This window comes from Bemisia tabaci, chromosome 2 (genome assembly GCF_918797505.1).
Source record: "Bemisia tabaci chromosome 2, PGI_BMITA_v3".
Lineage (NCBI taxonomy): Eukaryota > Metazoa > Arthropoda > Insecta > Hemiptera > Aleyrodidae > Bemisia > Bemisia tabaci.
In genome coordinates, this window is record NC_092794.1 from 40393716 (window position 1) to 40420320 (window position 26605).

General features: G+C 39.6%; 1 protein-coding gene across 1 annotated transcript in view; it reads left to right on the plus strand.

Moving 5' to 3' along the window:
• LOC109037293 (dynein beta chain, ciliary) overlaps window positions 1–26605 on the plus strand; it is a 684333-nt gene that overhangs the window by 346318 nt on the left and 311410 nt on the right. Inside the window, exons 28-31 of the mRNA XM_072296415.1 lie at window positions 1711–1899; window positions 8499–8738; window positions 8943–9176; window positions 15220–15346. Coding sequence (XP_072152516.1) covers window positions 1711–1899; window positions 8499–8738; window positions 8943–9176; window positions 15220–15346 — 790 coding nt within the window. The remainder of the gene's footprint in view (window positions 1–1710; window positions 1900–8498; window positions 8739–8942; window positions 9177–15219; window positions 15347–26605) is intronic.

Below are 26605 nucleotides of genomic sequence, written 5' to 3' on the forward strand. Positions count from 1 at the left end.
TAGGATATGAAACATTCACACTGAACTTACTTAACCTCAAACGAGAAATCGTGATGTCAACATCGGCAGCGTGGCGGTAGTAAGCAGGTCGGCTTCGGCGCCGCCATCTTCCCGTTCTATGACGCGTACATACGGAGATTCACGGCGGACGGTTCAAGCACGTTTTCGAGGACCCCTAAAAAGGAAGCGTTATATCTCCGCGGCTACAATTTTTCGTGAAATTTTAACATGCGCATCGTTCTTCTCGTACCGAAAACTGTAAGATTGGACTCATTGCAGGCAAATCCCTCCCGAGCTTAACTGACTCATTAAGCCGCACTGCGCCCGAGTTCCCAAGCGGTCACCCATCGAAGTACTAACTACGCCTGTCGTTGCTGAGCCTCGGTGATCGCCCGAGCGTCGCTACCACTCCGCCACGGACGCTCGCGTGGGGGAGGTGGCTAAGTTAGCACTAATAAACGTCCTCAGATCTAGTTCAATGATTAGAACAATGATATTCTTGCAATTTTGAACATCTATCAGTTTCACAATGAAGGATACGACAATAATATAAAGTAGATCTCGTTTTTGAAAGAGAGGAATACGAAAAACACATGAAAAAAATAAAATAAAATATGGAAGGATAAAAAGTTATTAAAAATGAAAATATTAAAAACTAAATAAGATAAATAAATAATATAAATTAATGAAAACTGAATAATATTATTAATAATTTTTTATAATTTATTAAATTATATATTATATTCATTATATTATGATTTATCATATTAATAATATAAATTCTTAATTTTATTTAATGATTTTTATAATTACTTCCTGGTCCCATCTTAATTTATTGAGCAACATTCTTTGACTTTAAGCCGCAGATATAAATGAAATTTTATTCAATGCACAAATGAGTTTTGAAAGTAAAATAGATAAAGAAAAGTCTAAAGGAAAATTTACTCACAGAACAAATATCAACATGGCTTTCAAAAATTAATAAGGCCACAAAAGCAAGAATAAGAAAATCGTATTTGAGCATATCAATGGATCAACACATACAATAATAAGACGCCAATTGAACGTTTCCGACTTTCTCCGAATATACATATACTGAAAGTTCGGTGCGATTAACCAAATAATCGGTTTCCGTGACCTTAAAAGTTCGGTAAAACCTTACAGAGCTCGGTTGGTCGTGTGTTCCAGACGTCGTAATGCCGTTCGATTCACAAAACCCAATACTTAGGTTTGTGCCATCGAACAACCGTATAACAAAGGGTTCGGTAAAAATCACCAAACTTTTTTGTCAGTGCAAAAATATCAGTATGTACCCACAATGGGATCAACAGATACTAACTTTACATCAACTCTTTATCATTATGGTGAGAAAGTCCAAATTGATATCATCATGTTACCATATTTGTGCAATGTTGTTAACAACATTTTTTTTAAAATCATGTTAATATCATATTGGGACTTTCCACATCACTAGCATGTTGGTATCATGTTGGTCTTTTACCCCAAGATGATATCACGTTGATACCATGTTGACATAATCTTGATACCAACATGGGCGTTTTAGTCCCTGTTGGTAACATCATGATCTCAACATGTTACCAACATGGTCATTTTTAGCAGGGTAATGAGTGAAAAAAATGACACAACTTAAGTTAGTATCTTTGTTTCATTTATTCGAGATTTTTACGGCTTACCTCCCTTCTCTTTCAGTTCGATCTAGCTAACCTGTACCTCAAAACTGGTTTAAAAAATATTGGTATTATGCTGCTAATGACTGACTCGCAAATAATCGACGAAAAATTCTTGGTTCTAATAAATGATATGCTCGCATCCGGTGAGATACTAGACTTATTCACAGATGAGGAAGTTGATCATATCATCAATGCAATCAAACCTGAGGTAATTGGAGATTTTTTTTTTCCTTTCCATAAGAAATAAAAGAGCTCTTAAGTCTCTTGAGACTTGAATAATACACAGTTTCTTGACTCTGAATCCACCCCTTTGATTCCGTACGTATGACTTAATCTGCAATCGATCACTGAAAAAACAGATGAATATAACATTTTGAAATTTAATAACTAATATAACAATCTAGTTTGCTTTAAAAACCCACTTTTAGGAGAGAGCTTGATGCAAAAACGAATTTTCAAACCTCCGAGAGGGCGCGGGGGGAGGTGGTGGTGGAAGTTGAAACCTGTGAACCTCGATATTTCTCGAACAAAAATAGATATCGAGAACCGGTTTGGACGAAGAATAGTCTAAAATTGCACATTTCATTATTATGGGGGTAAAAATCCAAAATTCACATTTTCAATTTAACTTCAGTGCTTTCATCAGTATATGAGTCAAAAATATTTCATTTAAACAAGAAATAAACAAAGGTTTCAATTTTTTATTTCAACCAAAACCAGTTTTTAAATTTGTGTGTTTTTTTTGAATTCAACGAATAGTCTTATCAGCTGGAGACCCAAATGGTTCGAGAGTTATGAAGCATTGAAGTTTCCTCTACAAGCACTTCGACCGGTTTTCGTGCACTGAACTATATGGCTCCAAAATCGGATACGAGTGCTATTAAATCAGATTGAAGGTTCAAACCATGCAAAATGATTTTTTTGGGATTTCTTAGGGTCGCCAAGTTTAGAAATTACAGATATTTCTACAAAATTCTCTCTTTCCAAATTACAGCTTAGGAGTGCTACTATTTAAAGGCCCGCCGATCGGCCGCATGAACCCATATTCCCCTGCCAAGCTTAATTTAGGCTCAAATGTATCCACATGAAGGTAAGGTCGGGTAACTGGGCCATACCCTCTGTATATCTACCCTATTAGTGCTATAATTTTTTTCACAGGTGGTATACCCTCATTATGACGTAAGCCGTCTAGAACATGTATAGTCCAGTAAACGAAGGCATATACATAGGACCCGTTTCCGACCAAAAATTAGCATACGGCTGGATTTAGACCCAATTGATTCTACTTACGAAAAGGTGCGTTTTTAGCCAAAAGTTCCCATGAATCCCCTCGGGGGATTCCGCACAGTGGTCCGATGAAGTTGAAAATCGGACTTATTTCCAAAAATTCATTGCGGAGCGAGAATTAACTTTGAGCTCAATTTTGAGTCTACTTTTTGAATAATTTAAAATTTTGAAGGTCCAAATAATTTAATATGATTGAAGTTGAAAGAAATTGAAAATTGAGAACGATTGACCGATATTTTCTGTATTTACGTCCATATGAAGGCCCGGATTGAAAAATATTCTTCAGTAAAATTTGTGGATCGTTCTTTTAGCGCCGATTTGGTGTATTAAAGTTTTTATCTACGGTTATTAAAGGTTTATCTTTAAAATTAAGGGAGGAAAAGGGCTAAAACGAAGAGGATTGATGTGCGGCCGCCTGTGTTGTGTATCGTAAACTGGCAATTTAGGTGGCACCTGATGGCAGTGATGGTTGATTCACTTCTGCTCGTCTACTTACGACCAGAATTAGTCATTTAAAATGTAAATTCTCTTTTATAAAGCGCCATGATTGCCAGTTTTCACTTCATTTTTTAACTGATCACCAATTTGTTCTGGCGGCCATTCAAGTAATACGTGAGGCTTTTTGGACGACTTTTTATACCTCCACCACTATTAAAGAAACAGTGAAACTGCTTTTCAATCCCCTTTTGAATCAAGTAACTGCCCTGAACTCCGTCTCCCTTCCCCAATTTTCCAGATAGTGTGAAAACTGGCTGACTTTTTGTTTCTATTCAAAATATTTATTTATCTTAAAGTGGGAAGCTCACGTAAGACTGGACTCGACTCCCCTCCTCCTTCGTAAGACCTCGTGAGCCAAACTTGGACTTTACCCCCACCCCCTTCTTGAATAGCTTACGCAAGGTTTTTTGTGTAGGGTAATTTTTCAGGCTTGCGCTCTTCAGCGTGTGTACAAATTAACTTTTTTTTTAATCCATGCAATTTCCATAAAGAGTTACGTAAGTATTAGAGTTACGTAGTATAGGTACCTGAGCGTAAGTATGTATGCCCTTGAGTGTTCACGTAGAAAGACTCTTAACAAACATTAAACAAGGAAACAAAACTGGATGAAGGTACTGTAATACGTAATTTACTTTAAACCTTCGAAAAGAAGAACCAAAATACATATCTCACTTATCTTAAATGTATGAACACTTGGTATCGCTCAGAGAAGCCTTAACCGAAATGGACTCATATCGGCAGAATTTAAGGAGTAAAAAGGCTGTAATGCTAGAGCATACGTGGATTCAGGATCATATAATTTTAGTAAAGCTACTTTAAATCGCTTGATTTGAACCAAAAATTAAAAGAGAACTATGTGAGAAAAGAATGTTGAGGTTTTGAGTTCTAAGATTGGATATTCAGAATTCTTTTCACAATGAGCCCTAGTAGCAGCGTTATATAAAAATTATTTAAAAAAAAAAAAAATTCGTCATTAAGTGAGTTGTAAATAACCTGTAAATAAAAATTAAATGATGTTCACATAAAATTTAAGGCCTAGTTTCCATTTTTATCTGCTTGATAAAATCCTCTTTACGTAAAAAATAGGTAATAATTAAGTAAAAAGGAAGAAAACAGGAGGAGTGAATGTCATAATTTCGTTATGATAGATAAATAAAATTTTTGTATAAAGTACATGAAAATTACTTAAATATTAAGTAATACGTACCTAAATGGTAAGTATTATTTTGATAATATTTTAGGCCTAGTTTCCATTTTCATCTTCTTCATAATTTCTTGTGTAGGTAAAAAATTTGTAATGGATAAATAAAAAGGAAAAGAATAGTAAGAGTTGAAGCTCATGAAAACGCAATACTCTACGTGATTCACATCGCGCTTAACGTTATCATGACAGTCTCTGCGATATAAAAATCTGGCAACCTCAATATTGACGCTTTGGCTCAGCTATAGCAAATTGCTTGTAGTTTGAACAACACGTGGTGGGAAATGAACATTGTTCGATTGAGAAGCTTGCTGATACCGTTATAATGCTCGATTTGACTCACGTAGAGCTTTGAGTTTTTTGTGAGCGGGTCAGTTCAAATTCCTCGTAACCAATGTGAAATAAAAACGTTAATATCTCTGTTAGAAGTTTCTTTCAGTAATTTCCGTTGTACGAATCGTGTTCGACGTGAAATTTTGGTTAAGAAATATGTATCAGATTGCTTAAATTCTTACCTTGTCTAGTGGTCCACTATCTCTTTTAATAAATCTTCAACTTCCTTGAAACTCTGCAGTTCGTTAGACAGGACCGAGACGCATTTCTGGACATCAAAATTTCTGAATTCCGTCGCTCCGTTGCTTTATAAAGCTTTTGAACACGCAACTAAAAACCCAAATAAGCCATAGTTACGTGTTGCTATGGTGTCGTTGCCTCGACCGGGTGGTGCTGTGTTGCCAATTGTTGGAGGATAGGTTACTTGCCCGGATGTGGCTACCGCCACTCATGATCATCCGTCCGCCGGAAGCGCTGCGCCGTACCAGAACCTCATAGGCTCACTTTTCACATCTCCCGTGTGTGGTAATCTAGTAAACGAATAGTTGCTTCGTGCTTCGTGAAATCACTATAAGAAATGAATCAATCATGTTCCTGCAGTATTAAATATTTGTGTTCTTGTTCAGTACCTCGTAAAAAGAAGCCGTGAAAGATGAAACTGCCGGAATGCTTAAGTTCATGAACAACATGCATAATAGCCTCCAATAAATATCTGAGTGATAGTTCTTGTGTTAGCTTGGATAATTCATAGTAGGTACGTAAGTACCTAATAATTTATCTAATTATGCTTGATGTATATGGAGTAATTTTAGAAATAATACCTACATTTGAAATTCTAGGTTTCACCTGACTCGAATCACTTGCAGCTAATACTGAGGAGTGTTCCGCCTCTTTCAGCGGAGGGCCCAATTGACAATTTGCTATTGGCGCTTATCAAATTTTAAGTCAAGTCCAAAGATCTTTTCGGAACTTAAATTAATCACCTGGGTAGTGCTTGATGCCTATTTTCAAGGAATTGAGGGCCTTTCCAAAAAATCTAGGTACAATCCTTCCAAGTGAGCTCTCTGTTTGATCTCGCGGAACGAAGTATGCCCTCTATAAAGTTACCCGTATGCCTTCAATTTTGTTTTTAGTCAAAAGACCTTTCAGGAAGTCCAATTGCGATCTGCCGAAGGAGCTCTGGCAGGATCGCTATCAGTGGCGGCTGGGTGTCGCAGAGTGCATAGAAGAGCTGTAAGAGTGACTTGTTAGTAGTAGTGTATCGACGGTGTATGTCGGCAATCTTATAACTCGTTTGCGGTGTCTGAAAATCTTCGCCTCTGTTATTTTTTCAAGGGAGAACAAATTGACATCCTTCCTCGAAGTTTTAGCGGAATTTTCTTCGCACGGAGAAGGAAAATCACGACAGTTTTATAAAGAATTGCCGTTGAGTATTTTTCCGTTTAAAAATAAAGTATGACAGGAAGTTTGCGACGTCACAAACCGAATCATGTGATTGCTGACTTACACCGTCGATACCTATGTAATTATTGAACTCAGCTACCCTTAAAATTCATTTTGCACGGTTTGAACCTTCAATCTGCTTTAATAACACTCATATCCGACTTCGGAACTAGAGTCCCATTATACCCAGAGTTAAGACAACTCGATTGTCAGCTGACTGGCAGCCGGCCTTGGCTGGCTCCATTTCCACAGCCCCCCCACATTCGAATCTTAAACCAAAAATTATATCATAATTTTGTGCTAATTTTGTGCTATTTTGTGCCGCAAATTAAAAATTTTGTGCTGCAAAATTAAGGGGGGAAACGCTCCTCAAAATTGGGGGGGCTGTAGAAACGGTAGCCCCCCCACTTTTGAATTTTCGAAAAAAAAGAATGCCATAATTTTGTGCTAATTTTGTGCTATTTTGTGCCGCATGAAAAAAATTTTGTGCCGCAAAATTAAGGGGGGTAGCAGCATTCCAAATTGGGGGGGCTGTAGAAATGTTTGCCCCCTGTTTCGATTTCTCGGAAAAGGAGTATGCCATAATTTTGTACTAATTTTGTGCTATTTTGTGCCGTAGCAAGACTTTCAATTTTTTCAAATTTAAGGGGGAAAAATTGGTATTTCAAAATTGGGGGGGCTGTGGAAATGTTTGCCCCCCTCTTCGATTTCTTGAAAGTGGAGTATGCCATGCTTCTGCTTTAATTTTGTGCTATTTTGTGCCGTAGAGATATTATTCATTTTTGTAAATTTAGGGGGGTAAACGGGCACATCAAATTTTGGGGGGGCTGTGGAAATGTTTGCTCCCCTTTTTGATTTCTTGAAAAAAAAGTATGCCGTAATACTCTCATAATTTTGTGCTATTTTGTGCCGCAAAAAGAAAATTTTGTGCTCCAAAATTAGGGGTCTTAAATGCCTTGGCTGGCCATGGAGGCCGAAACGAGTGCACCCAAACGAACCATATTGAGGGATAAGGATCAGGAATCCTGCGATGTCTGTCACACAAAAACAACAACATCAACAAATTGATCAATTATAAAGAAAATGAGATTGTTTTGTGAATAATTTCTTAATCTATTTTCATTTGAGACCGATGGAAATAACAATTTACTCTTGATAAACCACAATTAGGTAATATTTTCATTATTCTTGTTCACATTCGAGGTACCGCCATCTTGGTGCACTCGTTTCGGCCTCCATGAGCGAGAACCAATCAGAATTGGATTTTTTATTAGGCCACTTTCAGCCAAACCCTGGCCCAACCAAAAGTGAATTGTCTTAACTCTGGGTATAAAGGGACTCTATTCGGAACCATAGTTCGGTGCGCTTATAGAGGAAACATCGATCGTTCATAACTCTCGAACCGTTTGGTTACCCAGCTAAATGGACCCTTCGTTGAATGCGAAAAAGACTAACAATTTAAAAAATTGATTGTGGTTTAAAGAAAAAATTGAAATCTTTGTGTATAGCTTGTTTCAATGAAATTTCTTCGACTCAAATACTGAAGAATGCACTCAAGTTAACTTGAAAATGTGATTTTGGGATTTTTACCTTCAGAATCATAAAGTGTGCAATTTTAGACCATTCTTCGTCCAAACCGGTTCTCGATATCTTTCTTCGTTCGAGAATTATTGTGATTCAAAGGTTTTAGCTTCTACCCCACCCTCCCTCCCGGGGGTGTGGAAATTCTAGAAAAGGGGAAATCAGGTATGAGTGATTAACAGACAAAGTTTGAAGAAATTCAAGAGGGGGGGAAAAAAACGTCGTTTTTGCATTAAGCTCTTTGATGCGTCCTTTCCTTTTGAACTCCCATTTTTCCTAACATTGTTGTCTTTTCTGTTCGGAGTATCAATGTTTTCAATGAATTGTGTATTTTATGACGAAAGATTTTCGCTTCTTTTTTCTTGTTGCATCCCATTATTGTTGCGCATTTTTACTTTAATTTATTTGTGGTGTCTCTCCTGCTCCTAAAGAGACTGTTACTTTTTTATAACTTTCTTTTTTAGGTGAAAGGAGCTGGTTTGATGGACACGCGCGAAATTTGCTGGAAATTCTTTGTTGATAGAGTACGAAAATTATTGAAAATCATCCTGTGTTTTTCGCCTGTGGGACCAAGTTTTCGAATTAGAGCTCGTCGGTTCCCTGCAATCATTAATTGTACATCCATAAATTGGTTCTACGAGTGGCCACAAGAAGCACTTGAATCTGTTTCTAAACGATTCCTTGGTGAAGTTGAGGAACTACCGGTAAGAAAACATTCAAAAATTTGCCTCACAAAGAAACCTTAAGTAATTTTGATACATATATAAAATTTATATAGTTATTTTTTTCTATACGAGCACAGATTGCCGCGTGACTGCGATCGAGATCTTTGCCAATATTACTTTCTTATTTATCCAAGTAACTATTGTTTTCATACACATGCTCATTATAATTGAATTTGATTTCAGGAAAATCTTGTTGGATCAGCATCTTCCTTTATGGCTTTTGTTCATACCTCTGTTAATAAGGTATCCACTTCATATTTCCAAAATGAAAGACGATTTAACTACACTACCCCCAAATCTTTCCTAGAGCAAATATTACTTTATCGTAAATTGTTGAAAAGTACCACCGTCAAAATTTCGAGCGGAATTCATCGATTTCAAACTGGGTTACAAAAATTGCTAAACTGTGCTCAACAGGTAATTGTTCATCTATTTTTGCTAAGAACTATAGGTAAGGAAGCAGTATCCAAATGCCTTGCAAAAGTGTGTAATTTTGTAATTTAGTACAAAACAAGGGGCTCATTATTTGCTAGGTCACATCGGCCTAAATACGGAGTCCAAAAATTTGCTCAAAGAGGGACATCCTAGAGATTCAAAACTATTAGTAATATTTTTTACCTAGCCCCTAAAAAAAGAGAAGGGGATGGAAGTCAAAATCGCCAAAACATACTTTCTAGTAGTTCGTCGTAAAAAGTCGATCTTGTTGTCAAAATTTTAAACAAAATAAGGGGCATCAGAATGTGCATACAGGGTGTCCGTAAAGTCCCATCCGACTTTTGACCTAATTGAGGTCGATATTTGAAACATGGAGGATGCTCCTAGGTGAAAGGGAGCTACTTTTTGACCCCCTAAAATTTTTGAGGGGCTCCCCTTGGGGTGAAGGGGGAAGGGGGTTTATGGACCCCAACTTTTTTTTTAAATGGGAAGACCCCCTTTGTGGTACCTCAATCGAAAGAGCGTAAATTTTCGCGCAAACTTGAAGTCAATATCTCAATCCATTTCAAAATGGCTGCCGGTTAAAGTTCAAGATGGCCGAAAATTGACATCTAGGTTTTTTGTGGATGGATTTGCCTGAGACTTGGCACTGGGAGGTATTTGAACGTGGGAAAACGATTTTATCGGTAGATTTAAAAAAAAAAATTGTGAATATGGCGGCTGATTGAAGATCAAAATGACCGATTTTTTTTTTATTTATTTTTTTATTTTTTAGAAATCTAATATCAAATTTGTTAATCTCATGAAAAAACACCTGTAAGTTCCAAGTTTCAGGCAAATCTATAGGCAAATAACCGAGATGCCGATGTTCGGCCATCTTGAAGTTAAACCGGCCGCCATTTTGAGACGGTTTGAGATATTGACTTCAGGTTTGCGCGACAAATTTTCTTTTTTTTATGCTCTTTCGATTGAGGTACCACAAAGGGGGTCATCCCATTTGAAAAAAAAGTTGTGGTCCGTTAACCCCCCCCCCCCAAGGGGGCCCCCTCGAAAATTCTAGGGGGTCAAAAATCCCTTTGACTTGAGAACATCCTCCAAGTTTCAAATCTCTACCTCAATAATTAGGTCAAAAGTTAGATAGGGGGAGGGACTTTACGGACACTCTGTATAAATCCGATTTTTTAAAGAAATATACAGGGTCCCTTATGTGTAATTTTGGTAGCTCTGGCGGTGCTCGCACTCCGGTGCCGCTATTCTGGTTGTTTACAATACCGCTTGGACCAGTGATCCATATTGTCATTGGTGGGATCCTGCTCTGGTGGTTGGGTAACTGCGCCATTTTTTTATTTGTGGTGTGCGTTCTTCTGTAAGTTATTGTTGGGCAATTTTGATTATAAAGAAAACTAGCGTGAAAACTAAAAATGTTTGAAATATTAGGTAAACTCGCAATACTGGGTAGGACAGTTTTATGATGACTTAGCGAAACAGCATCATGATGAAATGATGGTAGAAACCCACACGAGGTACTATGAGTGCTGTGGATGTAGACCGTGGGCCAGCGAGTGGTAACTCCCCCCCCCCCCCCCTTTGGAAATTTTGAAGATGGTGATTTTCTTGAAGCTCTTGACTGGTAGAATAAGATTTTTCTTGTTTACGCGAATTCTATTGTGGTGGGGGGAGTAAGCCCCCCCTAAACCCCCCAAAATTGCTCAGAATTCCGACTTTTCCGCGAATTTTCCTATTTTTCTCGAAAAGGCTTGATTTCAGGGCAAAACTCCTCATAACCATTCTGAAAGCTCGTGAAATATTGGTAAAGAAAAGTTGTAAGTGACTTTGGCCATTACCCGTTGTCCGCCCGGATCCCTGTGGTCCCGGCCCTCCGGTTAGGGGGCTTAAAATGTCAAAATATCTCAAATTTCCGCGAAAATGACCGTTTCGCCGCGATTTCTCACCAATAACGCGGAGAAGGTTGGTAATATCGTAAAATTGTTTATTCCTAAAATGATAGAGCATTAATTGTTCATTCGAGGGGCGGCCTAACCCCTCGTGGGGGGAGGGGTCCCCCAGTTGTACCTACCCTATAAAAACCTTTAAGATTGGCCGCTTCCTTAAGGTAGCGTTATGCGCAAAAATGGGCGGCAAAATGAAAACAAGTGGCGTTTTTTCTGAGAGAAAGAGTGTACGTAAGAAAGGTGTACCCTTCATGCGGAGGCAGACAGGGAAGGGCGGGGAGCCGGGGGGGGGGGCACCCCGCCGCGAGAGGCCCATCAACAGAATGGAAGAGAATTGGCCCTTTGGCGTTAGCTCTGTTGGCACTCTATAGTCTATTTCACTTACAACTGTTGTTGGACCCCAGCGGGGAGCCCCCGGGACCCCAGCCCCCCACACCCCCACATTCAGAGTTGATTTAACATAAGAAGAAAGTTATCCTGAATAAAACAGGATAGGTGAGTTGATTTTAGCGAACGAATCCTCCAGATAGGTGGACTTGCAAACGTTCTGAGCCCATTTCAACTATGCGAAGCGTGAGGGTAAATCAAAGACATTTGTTCTTTTAAGTCTTCTATTTATAATTGATGTGTTTAATAGTTCTAACCCAGCACTATTTGAGTGGATATGCAAACGATCTTCATATCTTAGTGCTGTATCACGAATGGTTTGTTTGACAGATGGCATTTCCAATTCACGACGTATGTGTACGTTTCTAACGAACCACGGGGCTCCAATAATAGTCCTTAGTACCTTAGACTGGAAAATTTCTAATTTCTGTATGTTGGAATTACTGGCACAACCCCAGATTTGGCATCCATACAGCCAAATAGGGCGTAATATTTGATTATATAGTAGGAGTTTATTTTTAATGGATAATTTTGACTTTTTATTTAACAACCAGTGCATTTTTTTATAGTTTATGTTAAGTTCTTTAACTTTAATATTTATGTGGTCTTTAAAGGTTAACCTTGAATCGAGATAAATTCCTAATGAGCGTGCTACTGAAACTAGTGGGACTTGTTCCCCATTTAAAAAAACTGGTTTTGGGGTGATTTTTCTGTTTGTAAAGATAATATGATTAGATTTTTGAGCATTGAGAGTTGTGCCATTAATTTTCACCCAATTAGAAACGTTATTTAGAGAAATTTGTAACTTGTTGTTAGCTGAATGTAAGTCTTTGTCTATTTCTGCCGGTGAAGTATCGTCAGCGAAAGTGCCGATGAATCCTTCTATAAGCTTAGGGATATCATAGGTAAAAATATTATACAAAATAGGGCCTAGTACACTACCTTGAGGGATGCCTGCCGTTATTGAGTGGAATTTTGAATAAGAGTTATTAAAACGTACTCTGAATTTTCTACCATGAAAGTATGATTTTAAAAGCCGAACGTGATTTTCAGGCAATAGGATCCGGATCTTGCAGAGGAGACCCAGTTGCCATACTTTATCAAAAGCCTGTGCGACGTCAAGAAATGCCACCTAACAGACTTTTTTCTCCTCTAAGGCCCTCTCTATAAGAGCCGTCATCCTGTGTACCTGCTCGATTGTTGAATGTCCAGCCCGAAAACCGAACTGATGATCTGGAATTATATTACCTTCATTCAATAGCGGCAGCAATCTTTTTAAGTAGCAGCGTTCAAAGAGTTTGCTAAATGGCGGTGGAAGTGAGATTGGACGATATGATGAGACTTTTTCAGTTGGTTTTCCCGGTTTAGGTAAAACTATAATCTCAGCTAACTTCCATGCCTCGGGAAAAGACGAAGTTTGAATAAGTTTTAGGGGGGGGGGGGGGGGGGCGAAAAATGTCGTTTTTGCATACGGCTCTTTTTTCGTGATTATTTTTTTGGGGAAGGAGGAGGGGGTGGAAGAGGAGGGGGAGATAAATCCTTCTCCCCTCCCCCTCGTTAAATTATGTTGGTGTAAGCGTGTTAATGACAAGCCCTGAAAGTCGTCTTACAAAGTGGAATTTTCGCGTTTAATTAACGTTTTTCGTGATTATTTTTTGGTAGGAGGGGGAGGGGGAGGGGGAGGGGGAGGGGAGGGGGAGGGGGAGGGGGAGGGGGAGGGGGAGGGAGGAGGATGTACCCTCCTCCCCCCTGCAACCTCCCACAAGAAGTTGCACTGATGTTCTCTCAGAAAAAACGCCACTTGTTTTCATTTTGCCGCCCATTTTTGCGCATAACGCTACCTCAAGGAAGCGGCCAATCTTGACGGTCTTTATATGGTGGGTACTGCTGAGGGACCCCCTCCCCCCACGAGGAGTTAGGCCGCCCCTCGAATGAACAATTAATGCTCTATCATTTTAGGAATAAACAATTTTACGATATTACCAACCTTCTCCGCGTTATTGGCGAGAAATCGCGGCGAAACGGTCATTTTCGCGGAAATTTGAGATATTTTGACATTTTAAGCACCCTAACCGGGGGGCCGGGACCACGGGGATCCGGGCGGACAACGGGTAATGGCCAAAGTCACTTACAATTTTTCTTTACCAATATTTCACGAGCTTTCAGAATGGTTATGAGGAGTTTTGCCCTGAAATCAAGCCTTTTCGAGAAAAATGGGAAAATTCGCGGAAAAGTCGGAATTCTGAGCAATTTTGGGGGGTTTAGGGGGGGCTTACTCCCCCCACCACAATAGAATTCGCGTAAACAAGAAAAATCTTATTCTACAAGTTGAGAGTTTCAAGAACATCACCATCTTCAAAATTCCCCGGGGGGGGGGGGGGGGGTTACCCCTTGCTGACCCACGGTCTAATGGATTTCAATGTTGAAATTTTCCGTGGTGACATTTTCCATGGTCCTCTTCATGGTTCTCTCCATGGTGCAGTGCTCCGTGGTGAAACTTTTTACGCCCCATTTTCCGTGGTAAACACCATGAAGTTCCATTGAAAAATTTTAACTGGGAAAGGTGAATTAACTTTTCAAACGGTCAAAATTTGCCCAGAAGATTATTGTATTATCATGCAAATTTGTTAATGCTCAAACGGTCATTTAGTGTTGTTCTTAGCACGGCAGTGTATAATGTATCATTTGTTTCCTGTCGCTTCATTACCTATAAACCCTTGGAATTCATCCGGTAATGAAATTTTAGAATCTGCAAAAACCATTCAAACAAGATTAAAACACCACAAAATTATTCAATCAAAAGATTGCAAAAATGAAACTTCTAAACTAGACATTTAAATTAAAAAGCCGGCCCCCTTTGAGAGACAAATGGAAGGGGCGGGGGTCGTGATTTTAAAAGCTGGGCTTCCCTTTGGTATCACAAATTGATTGCATCGATATTTAAAGGTGCGGCAAATTTGAACCTGAACTGACCTCTGAAGGTTCAAAATTGGCCCATCCGAGCCCAACGCCCCTACAAGGGGGCTGCATCCGGTATTCCCCTAAACAAACTCTCTGTGGTGTTAAAGTCAATGTAGGATCTCACGGAAAGAAAAGTGAATAATGTAATTAGTGTGTATAATTGACCCTGAGGAATCCAAAATGTATGGTCGCATAGCTCCCCTGCCACTGCTAGAGAAAGGAGGCTGCACCTGAAATGCGGGTCTCCAATCTTTTTGAAATTTTCTCATCAATGAAAATTACGTTAAAAACTGACTCGGATCAATTCTGTTCCAATAAATTTAAAGTTGACCCATTTTGCCCATAACTGCTACGGTCCCTTATAAAGACTGGGAGTCAGGGTCCCCTTCACAACATGGAGTGAGGACAAATTGATGTAGCAAGTTCAAAAAAAAGAACAAAAATACACTCAGATGATCGACTTGTAAAGTCCATATGGTTCGTTCTAGAGGGCCTCCCAATACTTAGGCACTGGCATGCGTGTAATTTTCATGATGCGCTCATTTGATGGAACAGAAGTATTCTCCATTACCAACTTGGGGAATAAAAAGAAATATGTCAAAAAATAAGTGCTTCCAAGAAATTTAAGTTTTCAAGCGCAGTGTTTTAAATAATCATCGCTTGATAACAAAATAGCAAATGTTCCAAATCAATTGGATTTTATTACTTTATCCTTTTCGTCATAGGTGGATGGGTTGCAGAAAGAATTAGCTGTGAAAGAAGTTGAGTTGACAGAGAAAAACGCCAGAGCTGAGGAGTTGATAAAAGTCGTGGGAAAAGAACAGCTGAAAGTGGCCGATGAAAAACAGTTTGGTTTGTATTCAGTTTTTAGCCTCCGTCACAAACTATCTATTCATATTCATACTCAGGTAATTGGATCAAATCAAATACTGAGCTATTAGCCGAGTTTTACTTGATGAGAAGTAACTCAGTTTACCCAAACGCCAAATGTGCCCATCTTCCAAGAGCTTATCGGGCACCTTACAACGCAACATATCTCTATACGTCAACACTCTGCCGTCATCCCTTCACGGGACGTCCCCGTCAACTTTTCTCAGGTGACACTCAATCGAAACTTGTTTCGGCAACCCTCCTTCGAAATTCTTTGCACATGTTCATCTAACATTTTAACAACATGTTCATATATTGGGAATGCTCCTCGGTTTAAGGTAGCAACTTTTTGGCCCCCCCAAAATGTTGGGGGGCGGCCTCCCCTAAGGGGGGCGGGGGGTAACTTTTTTTCTCAAATGGCAACCCCCCTTTTGTGATACCTCATTCGAGTGATAATAAAAAAAAAATTTTGGCGCAAACCGCAGGTCAAAATGTTGATTTTTGACAAAATGGCGGCAGGTCAAAGTTCAAAATGGCGGAAATTTGGCATCTCCGTTTTTTATCGGCGGATTGGTCTGAAACTCAGTACAGTAGGGTTTTTTGGGACGAGAAAAACGATTCTGGCATTAGTTTTCCAGAAATGTGACTCCTTTTCAAAATGGTGGCGGTTAAAATGGCGGCTTAGAGCGGGAAGTGGATATTTAGGCTGCTTATCAACGGATTTGTATGAAACTTGTTATCCGGGGGTATTTCGGCACGAAAAGAACGAATCTTTCATTGGATTTTTGAAATTTTTAAAAACTTTAAAATGGCGGTGAAAAAATGACGGAAAATCCATATCGAGGATGTTTACCGATGGGTTTGCACAAAAGTCAATACTGTGGTGGTTTTTGGCTCGAAAAAATTAATCTTTCATTAGATTTTTGAAACACTGAATATCGTCAAAATGGTGGCGGGAAAAGAACGGAAAATCCGCATCCATCATCGCCATTCGCATTTTTGCCGAACTTTGAAAGTTTTTAAAAATTTCAAAAATCCAATGAAAGATTCTTTCTTCTCGTGCCAAAATACCCCCGGATACCAAGTATCATACAAATCCGACGATAAGCAGCCTAAATATCCAGTTCCCGCTCTAATCCACCATTTTAACCGCCGCCATTTAGAAAAGGACTGATATTTCTGGAAAACTAATGCCAGAATCGTTTTTCTCGTCCCGAAGAACCCTGGGATTCTGAGTTTCAGACCAATCCGCCGATAAAAGACGGAGATGCCAAAGAGCCTCCCAAAAAAAGGGCCTTTTTTGGCCCCTTTTGTGAAACTCGGGGATTTCATTCAAATGTGGCCTAAACGAAACCTTATGATGACCCAAGACTCCAGTAAAAATTTTAGCGTGAGTATACGTCTGGTTTCGGAGATACAACGTTGCAAAGTTTGCATATTTAAGCTTTAAAAATCTTCATATTTTCAAATATTATCTTCCTAAAACTAACATAAGAGTGAACTTTACAATACTGAAACAAAGCGTAAATGAAGCATAATGATAAAGCAAGTCTCCAGTAAAAGTTTCAGCTTATGTATGACCCCTGTTTAGGTAGTGCAACGTTGCAAAGTTTACCTTTCTGAGCTTTAAAAATACTCATATTTTTGAGTTTCTTATTTAAAAACCAATTTTAGTGAATGTCCAATTGTATTTTGTGGCACGAGATTAACCCCTAGTGGCACTCTTGGATGCATAGTGCATTGATGTAAGGCTACAATAATTTCAAGTAACACAGCGTTGCAAAGTTTACATCTTATACCTCTGAACATGTCTTTTCTAATATTTTTTTATTAAAAAAAAACTTCGATCAAACATGTCTCGGTATTTTAAAGCAAAATGTTAGGACTCTAGTTAGAACTAGATCACAATTGGTATAAAAATTACACTGTTGCCTATTTTTTTGTTTTCCTTCAACATTTATACATAAAATAATTTTAAAATTAGGATACTTCCAAAAATAATAATCTGATTTCAAAATCAAATTCAAGAGACTTTGTCATGCTTAATGGAATACTCATCATCAGCGTTTCTTACAAAATCCAACAAATTCTGACTCGCCATAGTTGCCAATTCGACCTTTTGTTAAGAAAAATTAAAAAATAAATATAGAATACGGAATATTTCGAGTTTTTTTAAGTATAAATTAATCTTGATCTAGAGAATACATTTATTACGCCTTGAAAAAATAATGCGTTCATCCATTGCATCCGTTCTTGTTCCTTTAGTGTTCATTTAAAAATTTATTTGTTTTTTCTTTTTTTTTCTTAATGTTAAAGTTTAAGATTAGCGACAGTGTCAAGAGTGTCAAGACATTGTCCATAGATTTGCAGGCAGAACTTGTACCGATGTGTGATAAATTCATGCAAAAAAAAAAATAAATAAATAAATAATATAAAAAATGGAAAAAAATGAAGAAAAAAATAAAAAAAATTATAATTGTTATTTAAAAATGTAAAAAAATTAAAAATGTAAAAACATTAAACATGTAAAATAAATAAAATAAAAATTAAAAAAGTAAAGCAAAGTTATAAAAAACAAAAATCATAAATATCAATTCTTAGAGGATTCCTTATTTTAATTTCTCATTTATTTATCGTTTTAAAAGAAGTATTAATAAACTTGATCATAGTATTTTTGCCAATACCAATTGTCACTCGGAACTGACATCAACCCTCGATATTTTGCCTTGATATCAGGTATTACATTCATAGACGTCATCTTTAACTACCATAAATAATAATTTCAAGAGTTTAACGTTGTTAGCTTGGCAACGCTGTACCACCACCAATCAAATTATCCCTGTTTATTCGAACATACATCTACAAATGACACGTGGGTAGATTTTACTCCTCAAATTCGAAAACAAGATCCACGAAAATCGCTCTTTAAACGCGGAACTTCAAAATATAAACATTTTTGAAGCTCAAATAAATAAACTTTGCAACGCTGTATCATTGAATCTGTGCTTACGCTCGCGGTAAGGCCTATATGGAAGACGTATCTTATTATAAAATCACACCTAAACCCCATAAAAATATATTTTGGTGATCAGTAAGTTCGTCTTTTTATAAAAAAACTAACCAAACTGAGCATTTTTTATAGGTCTTTGGTGTCAACTTTGCAACGTTGTATCAAGAGAATTAGCAGTATTATTGTATCAATAGATGTATGCAATCAATAATAAGACTAAATGTTGGTTAAATGTCACAAAATATCATAAAATGTCCGATGGAGGTGTTTTCGACAATAAGATACTTGAAAATATGCGAATTTTTAAAGCTTAAATATGCAAACTTTGCAACGCTGTATCTCGGAAACTAGACGTATACTCAAGCTAAAATTTTTACTGGAGGCTTGTCTCACCATAAGGTTTCATTTCAGCCACATACGAATGAAATCCCCGAGTTTCAAAAAAGGGGCCACTTTTTGGGAGGCTCTTTCCGACATTTTGAACTTTGACCGGCCGCCATTTTTTTCAAAAATCAACATTCCGACCTGCGGTTTGCTCCAAAAAGTTTCTTTTTTTAATATTTTTCGAATCAGGTATCACAAAAGGGGGAATGCCATTTGGAAAAAAAACTTAGCCCCCGCCCCCCTTAGGGGGGGCCGCCCCCCAAAATTTTGGGGGGGACCAAAAAGTTGCTAACTTAAACTAGGGCTGTTCTATCGGTTGTCGGTAAGCTACCGAAACAGTTCCGTTAAGAAAAATTTACGATAAGAGCGCTCATGCCGATAGTGATCAGAGTTTTCGGAGATGACGAAAATAAGCTGTTGACATTTGTACATATATTTTACGCGCCGCCGCGCCAGGCAATCTGATAAACCGACACACGGGGCATCAATGCATTGAGTGCGAGCTCTCAAAAATCCGATAAGGCCGGCTGTTGTCGATATCATCGCCACTGTCGCGACTGCGCCAGTTTCAATAAGAAACGATATCAAAGTGTTCCGGCAAGAATTCGTTTGAACACCCCTACCTTAAACCGAGGAACATTCCCAAGGTTTCAAACTTTTATCTCGCTTAGGAAGAAAATTATAGGGGTGGTAGGTGACTTTTGGATATTCCTGTATGTACAACAAATGTGTTTAACACATTTGCCAACATTGAGTCGAAAATTAAATACAAAAATGAGAGTTTATCTAAAAAAATTCGCAACTCAGTTGGGTCGATCATGTTCCGTTTTTGTGAAAGATATATCTTTACTAAGAAAAAAAGTTTGAGTCTCGACCAGGTAGAATTATTTTAAATTCTACAGCCATATGCTGAAAACAAAAAAATCCTGCTTAAAAATAAAAATTTGTCAATTCTTATTGCGGACAAGTCGAACTAAACAGTGATAATGGAAAAGACAGACTACAAGGAAAAAATGGTAGAACTGTTATCAAAATTTACAAAAAAATGAGTCGTTGCTTAACGCTCTCACTGCAAAATAAAAATAACGTCATCGTAAAAAATTGGTTAAGCAAGGATTACATTTAAAAAAATGTAGCTCAAGATTTAATGATAACAAACGCTTTGCCATGTTAAAGAATGGCCTTGTAAAAACGCATAAAGAGGGAATGCATCTCAGACTCATTGTTACTGCTATCCAAAGTCCATTTTACAATTTTTAAAAACTTTTTGGAAACGTTTTCAGTAAGATTGTTGAAAAAACAGCTAACACGGTGAAGAACTCATTTGAATTTGTTGAATTTTTGAAGACCATGGACCCAGTACCAAAAGATTATATGTTAGCCTCATCAGACATAGTATCTATGTATACGAATATCCGTATTAGCTATGCATTAGAAGTTATTTCCAAAAAATGTGATGGAATCAAAGCTCACACGGCTCTACCAAAAAACGAGTTTCTGTTTGGAGTAAAATCATGTTCAGAGTCAACCGTGTTCCAATTTTAAAACGATTTTTACAAACAGATCAGTGGAGTAACAATGGGAGGTCCAATTAGTGCCGTAGTGGCGAATCTAATCCTAGAAGACCTGGAGGAAAACATCTTAAATTATTTGGCTTTCAGGTTGTTTTTTAATAAGAGATTTGTGGACAATATTTTCATCTGCTGTCAGAAAAATTAATTTGAAAGGATTTTCGAATTTTTCAATTCCTTTGAAAATGATATAAATGAGGGGTATCGATGAGGGCCGATTTTGGCCCCACTTCAAAAAATCATCAGAACCCATATTTTAAGTACCTTAGGGTAGGTGCATTCTGGCGCAAAATGTTTTTGCGATTGGGCATCGTTTTCCTGTCAAAACAGCCGACTCAATTCTTCGGCTGAAAAATGGTTTTAATTTTATAACGAGCCCAAAAAAGTTTTGCTTCATGAATACGGGAGGTCCATGTACGTAATTTTTTGCGTACTTTTCAATGAAACAGGCAAAAATTGTCTAAACCCACTTTTAGTGGGTCATTCTGGACACTTTCAACGATTTTTGGCAATTTTTCACCCGTAACTAGATAACGGTTAATTATGCAACAAAAACAATTGCAGATTCAAAAAGAGCGTAAAAAATCCGTCAGAAATCATTGGTTAAACACTTTCTCAACTTAAACCGTCAACAAGAAAGAGAGCTCTAAACTTGAGAAAACCGAAAAACTGCATTTTTCCCGATTATTAGTCTTTATTTACCTCCAGCACAATTTTGCCATATCACCAAAATTCAACGGATTAAAGTTACATATCAGTACATGAAACAAACCAAAAATTACGGTGTGGAAAAATTGTGCTCATAGTTAAAAATAGACTTCAGTTGAATGGTACCATCCTTGAATAAAATATGAAAATTCTTTCACTCTCCGGAAAGATTCGCCAATCATTCATGGGATACCTGTTTCCGGGTAATTTTTTGCGTACTTTCGAAAATCATTCGTGAAAAATCATATTGAGTGTTCCATTCAGAGAATTTTTCACGATTTTTCACGATTTTTGGGGGGTTTTTTGGGTTTTTTTTAAGGGGGTGGTTTGGGGTTTTTGAGGGGCTTGGGGAGAATTTTTTGTTTGTAATACAACAAAAACAATAATAAATTCAGAAAGAACGCAGAAATTCGATAGGATTCGATACTTGACACGCTCTCTCAGCTTGGACTGTCTACACGAAAAACGGTCTCAAACTCGAGAAGCTGGAAAAAACGGCCGATACGTTTGGTTTGTTTGATGTGTTGGGTGTGTTTAAAGTGTTTGGTCTGCTTGATGTTTCCGGTGTGTTTGATGTATTTGATTTGCTCAATATTTGTGACTATGTGTTTGGTGTGTTTTTTTGTTTAGTGAGTTTGATATGTTTGGTATGTATGTATGGTGTGTTTGATGTGTTGGATGTGATTGGACTGTTTGAAGTGTTCGGTGAGTTTGATGTGTTTAATGTGTTTGATGTGTTGGTGTGTTTGGTGTGAAGCCCCTAAAATGTTTGGTGTATTTGATGTTTTCGGTCTTTTCGATGTGTTTAACGTGTTTGATTTGCTTGATAAGTTTAGTGTGTTCCGTGTATTTGGCGTGTTCAATGTGTTTGGTGCGTTTTATTTGTTTGGTTTGTTTGATTTGTATGGCGTTTGAAGTGTTCGATGAGTTTAATGTGTTCGGTAAGTTTGATGTGTCTAATGTGTTTGATGTGTTTGGCGTGAAGCCCCCAAAGTGTTCGGCAAAATTAGTGTGTTTGATCTTTTCGATATGTTTGGCGTGTTTGGTCTATGTGATGTCTTCGGCGTGTTCGATGTATTTGATTTGCTTGATGAAATTTTTGTGTTGTATGTGTTTGGTGTGCTTTTTGTGTTTAATGAGTTTGATACGTTTGGTGTGTTTGATGTGTTGGATACATATGTTTGGTATGCTTGATGTTTTCGGTGTGTTTGATGTATTTGATTTGCTTAATATTTGTGACTATGTGTTTGGTGTGTTTTTTGTGTTTTGTGAGTTTGATATGATTGGTATGTAGGTGTGGGTGCTCAAGTGATGTGGTGGCCCTGAGAAGGGCCGTTTTAGATGGTGGTGAAAGACAGGATGGATGGCGCCTGGAGCGAGCGAAGACTGGAGCAGCGTGGCTGGAGCGACTGGACTTGAGGACTGAGCACGAGTGCCGTTGTGGTCCGGGGGCGCTGCCCTTATACCCTCGGGGTGCGATCGTGTCGGCCAATCACGGGCGAGCTTGGGATGCACCGCACAGGAGAGGCGGTGATTGGCCGCTACAGTACTCCCCTACGGCTGAGACGGAGTCTCTAAGAACTTGGTGAATTTTGGTATGAGGTCTGGGCATGTCTTGCTGGCTTCTTGGAGGAATCGGCTTTTCTTCTCCAAAGTATTTTGCTGTTTTGTCAGTCCGGCAACGGTGTAGTTTTCAGGAATATCCTGGCAGGGCCAAGAAAGATGAGTGCATGGTAGACACGATTTTAATTTACAAGTACCTAGAGAAGAGCAGGAGAGGCACATATGACAAATTTGGGGTGAGGCGTAGGATTGAAGTTATGCTGGTAAATGGGTGGGGCAAATAAAAATATTTCGGGAGGAACTAAATGGAGTTGGGCTTTAGGGATGGTGAAGATGCGGGTTTTGGGGGGATGGATTTGAGTGCCTGCATTATGGTGTAGGCCTCGTGATCGCTGAACTTGTCTTCTTGATTTGGACTTGAAGATTGCTATTTTCTGCTGGGCGCAAGCCATACCATATTGCGCCGCAAAGTTTTTGGTGGTTTGAGCCCATCTGCTGCCTGGTTTCGTGTGTTCCTTTGTGCCAGAGGTGGTTTGCTGGCTGTTTTTTTTATGTACTTCTTGGTCCAAAAAGTTGTTATGTGGCAGCCGCCAGGAGAAAGTTGATGGTTCTTCATGTAAGTAATTGTGTTGGATGAAGCGGGCTGTCAGGTGGAATAGCTTGTCGACTGTCGCCATGGCTCGTGGGCGGAAGACTGAATGCTGTGGCTGGATTGAGGACCTTTTTATAGGTGAGGCTGGGGTACAATTTTCCGCGGGAAAGCTACTTGATTGATTGGGTTTGTGCTTTTTTCATTGTTTGACCAAGTCCGGGAAGTGGAAGTGCACTTTCCTCCCTGATCGAGTCCTGTATTCCGGAGCTTTGGTCTCCGCTTCGTTGGGTGTTGGGAGCGGGGCCGCAGCTGGGGCCGGAGTGGTTTTGGGATGTGCGAGCTGTACAGAGGCTGGTTCTTCGGGTAGGATGTAGGCCGGTTTAAGGCGGTCGATGCTGATGTTGACTTGCCTGCCTTTTATCAGAAGTTTGTACATATTGTCGGTACGCTCTACGATTTTGTATGGCCCAGTGTAGGGGGGCTGCAGAGACTTGCGGCTTGTGTCGTCCCTGAGGAAGGCGTGGGAGCACGTTTTCAGGTCCTTGAATATGAACGTGCTTTCTGTGCCATGGCGAGAGGCAGGTTTAGGCCGAAGATTTGCCATCTGGGTGCGCAGTTTGCTGACGTATTCTGCGGGGTTGTCTTGAGTTGGGTTTGTGACCAGTAGTTCCCCTGGGAGGCGTACAGGTTCGCCATAGGTCAGCTCTGCTGGTGTTGCTTGGGCGTCTTCTCTAAAGACAGATCTCATGCCTAGAAGTACTAGTGGGAGAGCTTCTAGCCATGTAGAGTTTGGGTGGCATATGATGGCGCTCTTGAGGTGTCTGTGCATCCGTTCAACCATTCCGTTTGCTGCGGGGTGGTATGGAGTTGACCGGATGTGGTTGATTCCCAGCTGTTTCTCCAAGGCTCGGAAGAGGTGAGTTTCAAATTGTCGACCTCGATCACTTGTGAGCTGGGAAGGTGAACCGAATCTTGAAATCCAGCAGTTTAGGAGGGCTGTTGCGACTTCTTCAGCTGCGATACCCTCTAGAGGTTGTGCTTCTGGCCAGCGGGTGTAGCGGTCGATGACCGTGAGGCAATACTTGTAGTTTTGCGCCAGGGGAAGAGGTCCGATCAAGTCGATGTGGATGTGCTGGAATCGGTTGGATGGAGTGTTGATGGTACCTAGAGGTGAGTGTGCGTGCCGGGGACTTTAGCTCGTTGACACTCTTGGCAGGCTTGGGTCTATCTCCGGCAGTCAATGTGCATTTTTGGCCAGACGTAGCGATCGGAGATGAGTTTCTGTGTTGCTCTGGTGCCGGGGTGGCTCAGGTTGTGAAGTTGTTTGAAGATCCTTTGTCTGAGTGGGAATGGGACATAGGGTCTTTGCTGCGTTGTAGAGTCGCAGTAGATTTTGATGTCTGTTCCTGGGACGGAAATGAGCGTGAGTTTGATTGAAAGTTTGTCGTCCTTCAAGAGTTCTGGTAGCTCTGGGTCGTCTTTCTGTGCTGCGGCAAGTGTGTTGAAGTCGATCTGGTTTGTGGAAGTGATCGCTTCGATTCTAGAGAATGCGTCAGCGACGACGTTGGCGGAACCCGGTATGTACTGGATGTCCGTTGTGAACTGGAATATGAATGCAAGTTGGTTCATTTGGACGGGCGGCAGGTTTCCATGTTTCTTGTCGAAGACGTAGGTTAGTGGCTTATGATCTGTATAGATCGTGAAGTCCTGACCTTCAACTGCCGGTCTGAAATGGCGGATTGCTTCGTACACGCCCAGGGGTTCTCTGTGCGGCGTGGGCCATTCCTGTTTCCGTGGATTGAGCTTTTTCGAGAAGAAGCCGAGAGGTTGCTACTTGTTGTCGACGAGTTGCTGTAGACAGGCTCCAATCGATGCTTTCGAAGCGTCTGAGAAGAGGCCTATACTTAGAGTGCGTCGGCGCTTGGGTGCGCGAGGAGTGTGGCATCTCCGAGGCTTTGTTTGCAGGCTTCGAAGACGTCTAGAAGGGAAAATGTCCAGTGAATCGGTTGATTCCCTTTTATGCCAATGAGTGCTTCGTGTAGGGGTGCTTGTTATTGGGCAGTGTCTGGCAGGAAAAGGCGATAAAAGTTCATCATGCCCAGGAATCTTCGTAGACCGTGCGCATCTGCTGGAGGTGGGTATTCCATCAGTGCTTTTATGCGGTCTGGGAGTGGTCTGATGCCTTGAGCGGATACTGCGTAACCGAGGAACACAAGTAGTGGATCCGAAATGCCGCCTCTGTAAAACTGAGCCTGAAACCATACATCATATAGTATCTGCATGCCCAATCCTCGCAAACAGAGAATACATTGAACGCCACGATGCAGTCGGAAGCCATTTCCACTGGAACATCTGCAAACACTACAACATTGATCCATGCGAAAAATGGTACAAGCACAAACTGGACCCGGTTACTGAATCCGCAGACGTTACAATAATCTGGAATACGGAAATACAAACCGACAGATGCGTTCCGGCGAACAAACCAGATATTATAATCAAAAACAAAAAGGAGAAGACCTGCATCATTATCGACGTTGCTATCCCCTCAGACTACAACATCGTCCAGAAAGAAGCCGAAAAGCGAACCAAATATAAGAACGTGGCAATCGAAACGCAAAGAATTTGGGGGATGAAAACACGAGTTGTTCCGGTAATAATTGGAGCAACAGGCACCATTTCTAAAAGTGCAGCTAAGGCAATCTCAGAGATTCCGGGCAGACACAACCTCAGCGCTCTCCAAAAGACAGTCATCTTGACGACAGCTCATATTGTCAGAAAAGTCATGGACTGAAGTACCTGAGAAGTGAGGTACATTTCTGGTACTTCGGCCGCTAGGAAAAATCTGCCGTCCTTGAGACGTGATATAAGAACATAAATAATAATAATAACCTCAGAACCTCAGTGGCGACCTCAATATCGTACGGGAGGCCCTTTCGAGGGCTGGCGACCCCGCGGTACCCGAGCAAGCGGCTGGACATCCTCGTGGCCAAAACATCGCCAGAGGCGTCCGAGGAAGTAAAGTTGGGCTTGTCCCTCCTTGAAAAACCAGCTGCGCATCCCTGGCTGGGGGTTTGCAGCCCCTAGTCAGTGATCAGGTCGTTTCTTAATATCGAGTAATTTTTTGATTTCAATTAAAATTTAATTTTTTTAAATTATTTAATTTTACTATAAAATAACATTCACTTTTTATTCAAGCAAGATAGTATGTGTTGCTGATTTTGGCCTGTGGCCCGTCAATAATACTTGTACCGAAAGTGTTCCCTCTTCAGAGTTAAAAAAAAAAAATAATATAAAAAAAAAAAAAAAAAAAAATAGTAATAATGGTAAAAATAGTGATTATTATAATTATAATAATTATAATGGAGAATCAGCGCTTCCGGCTCTATTGGGATAACCCGATCCTAACCGAT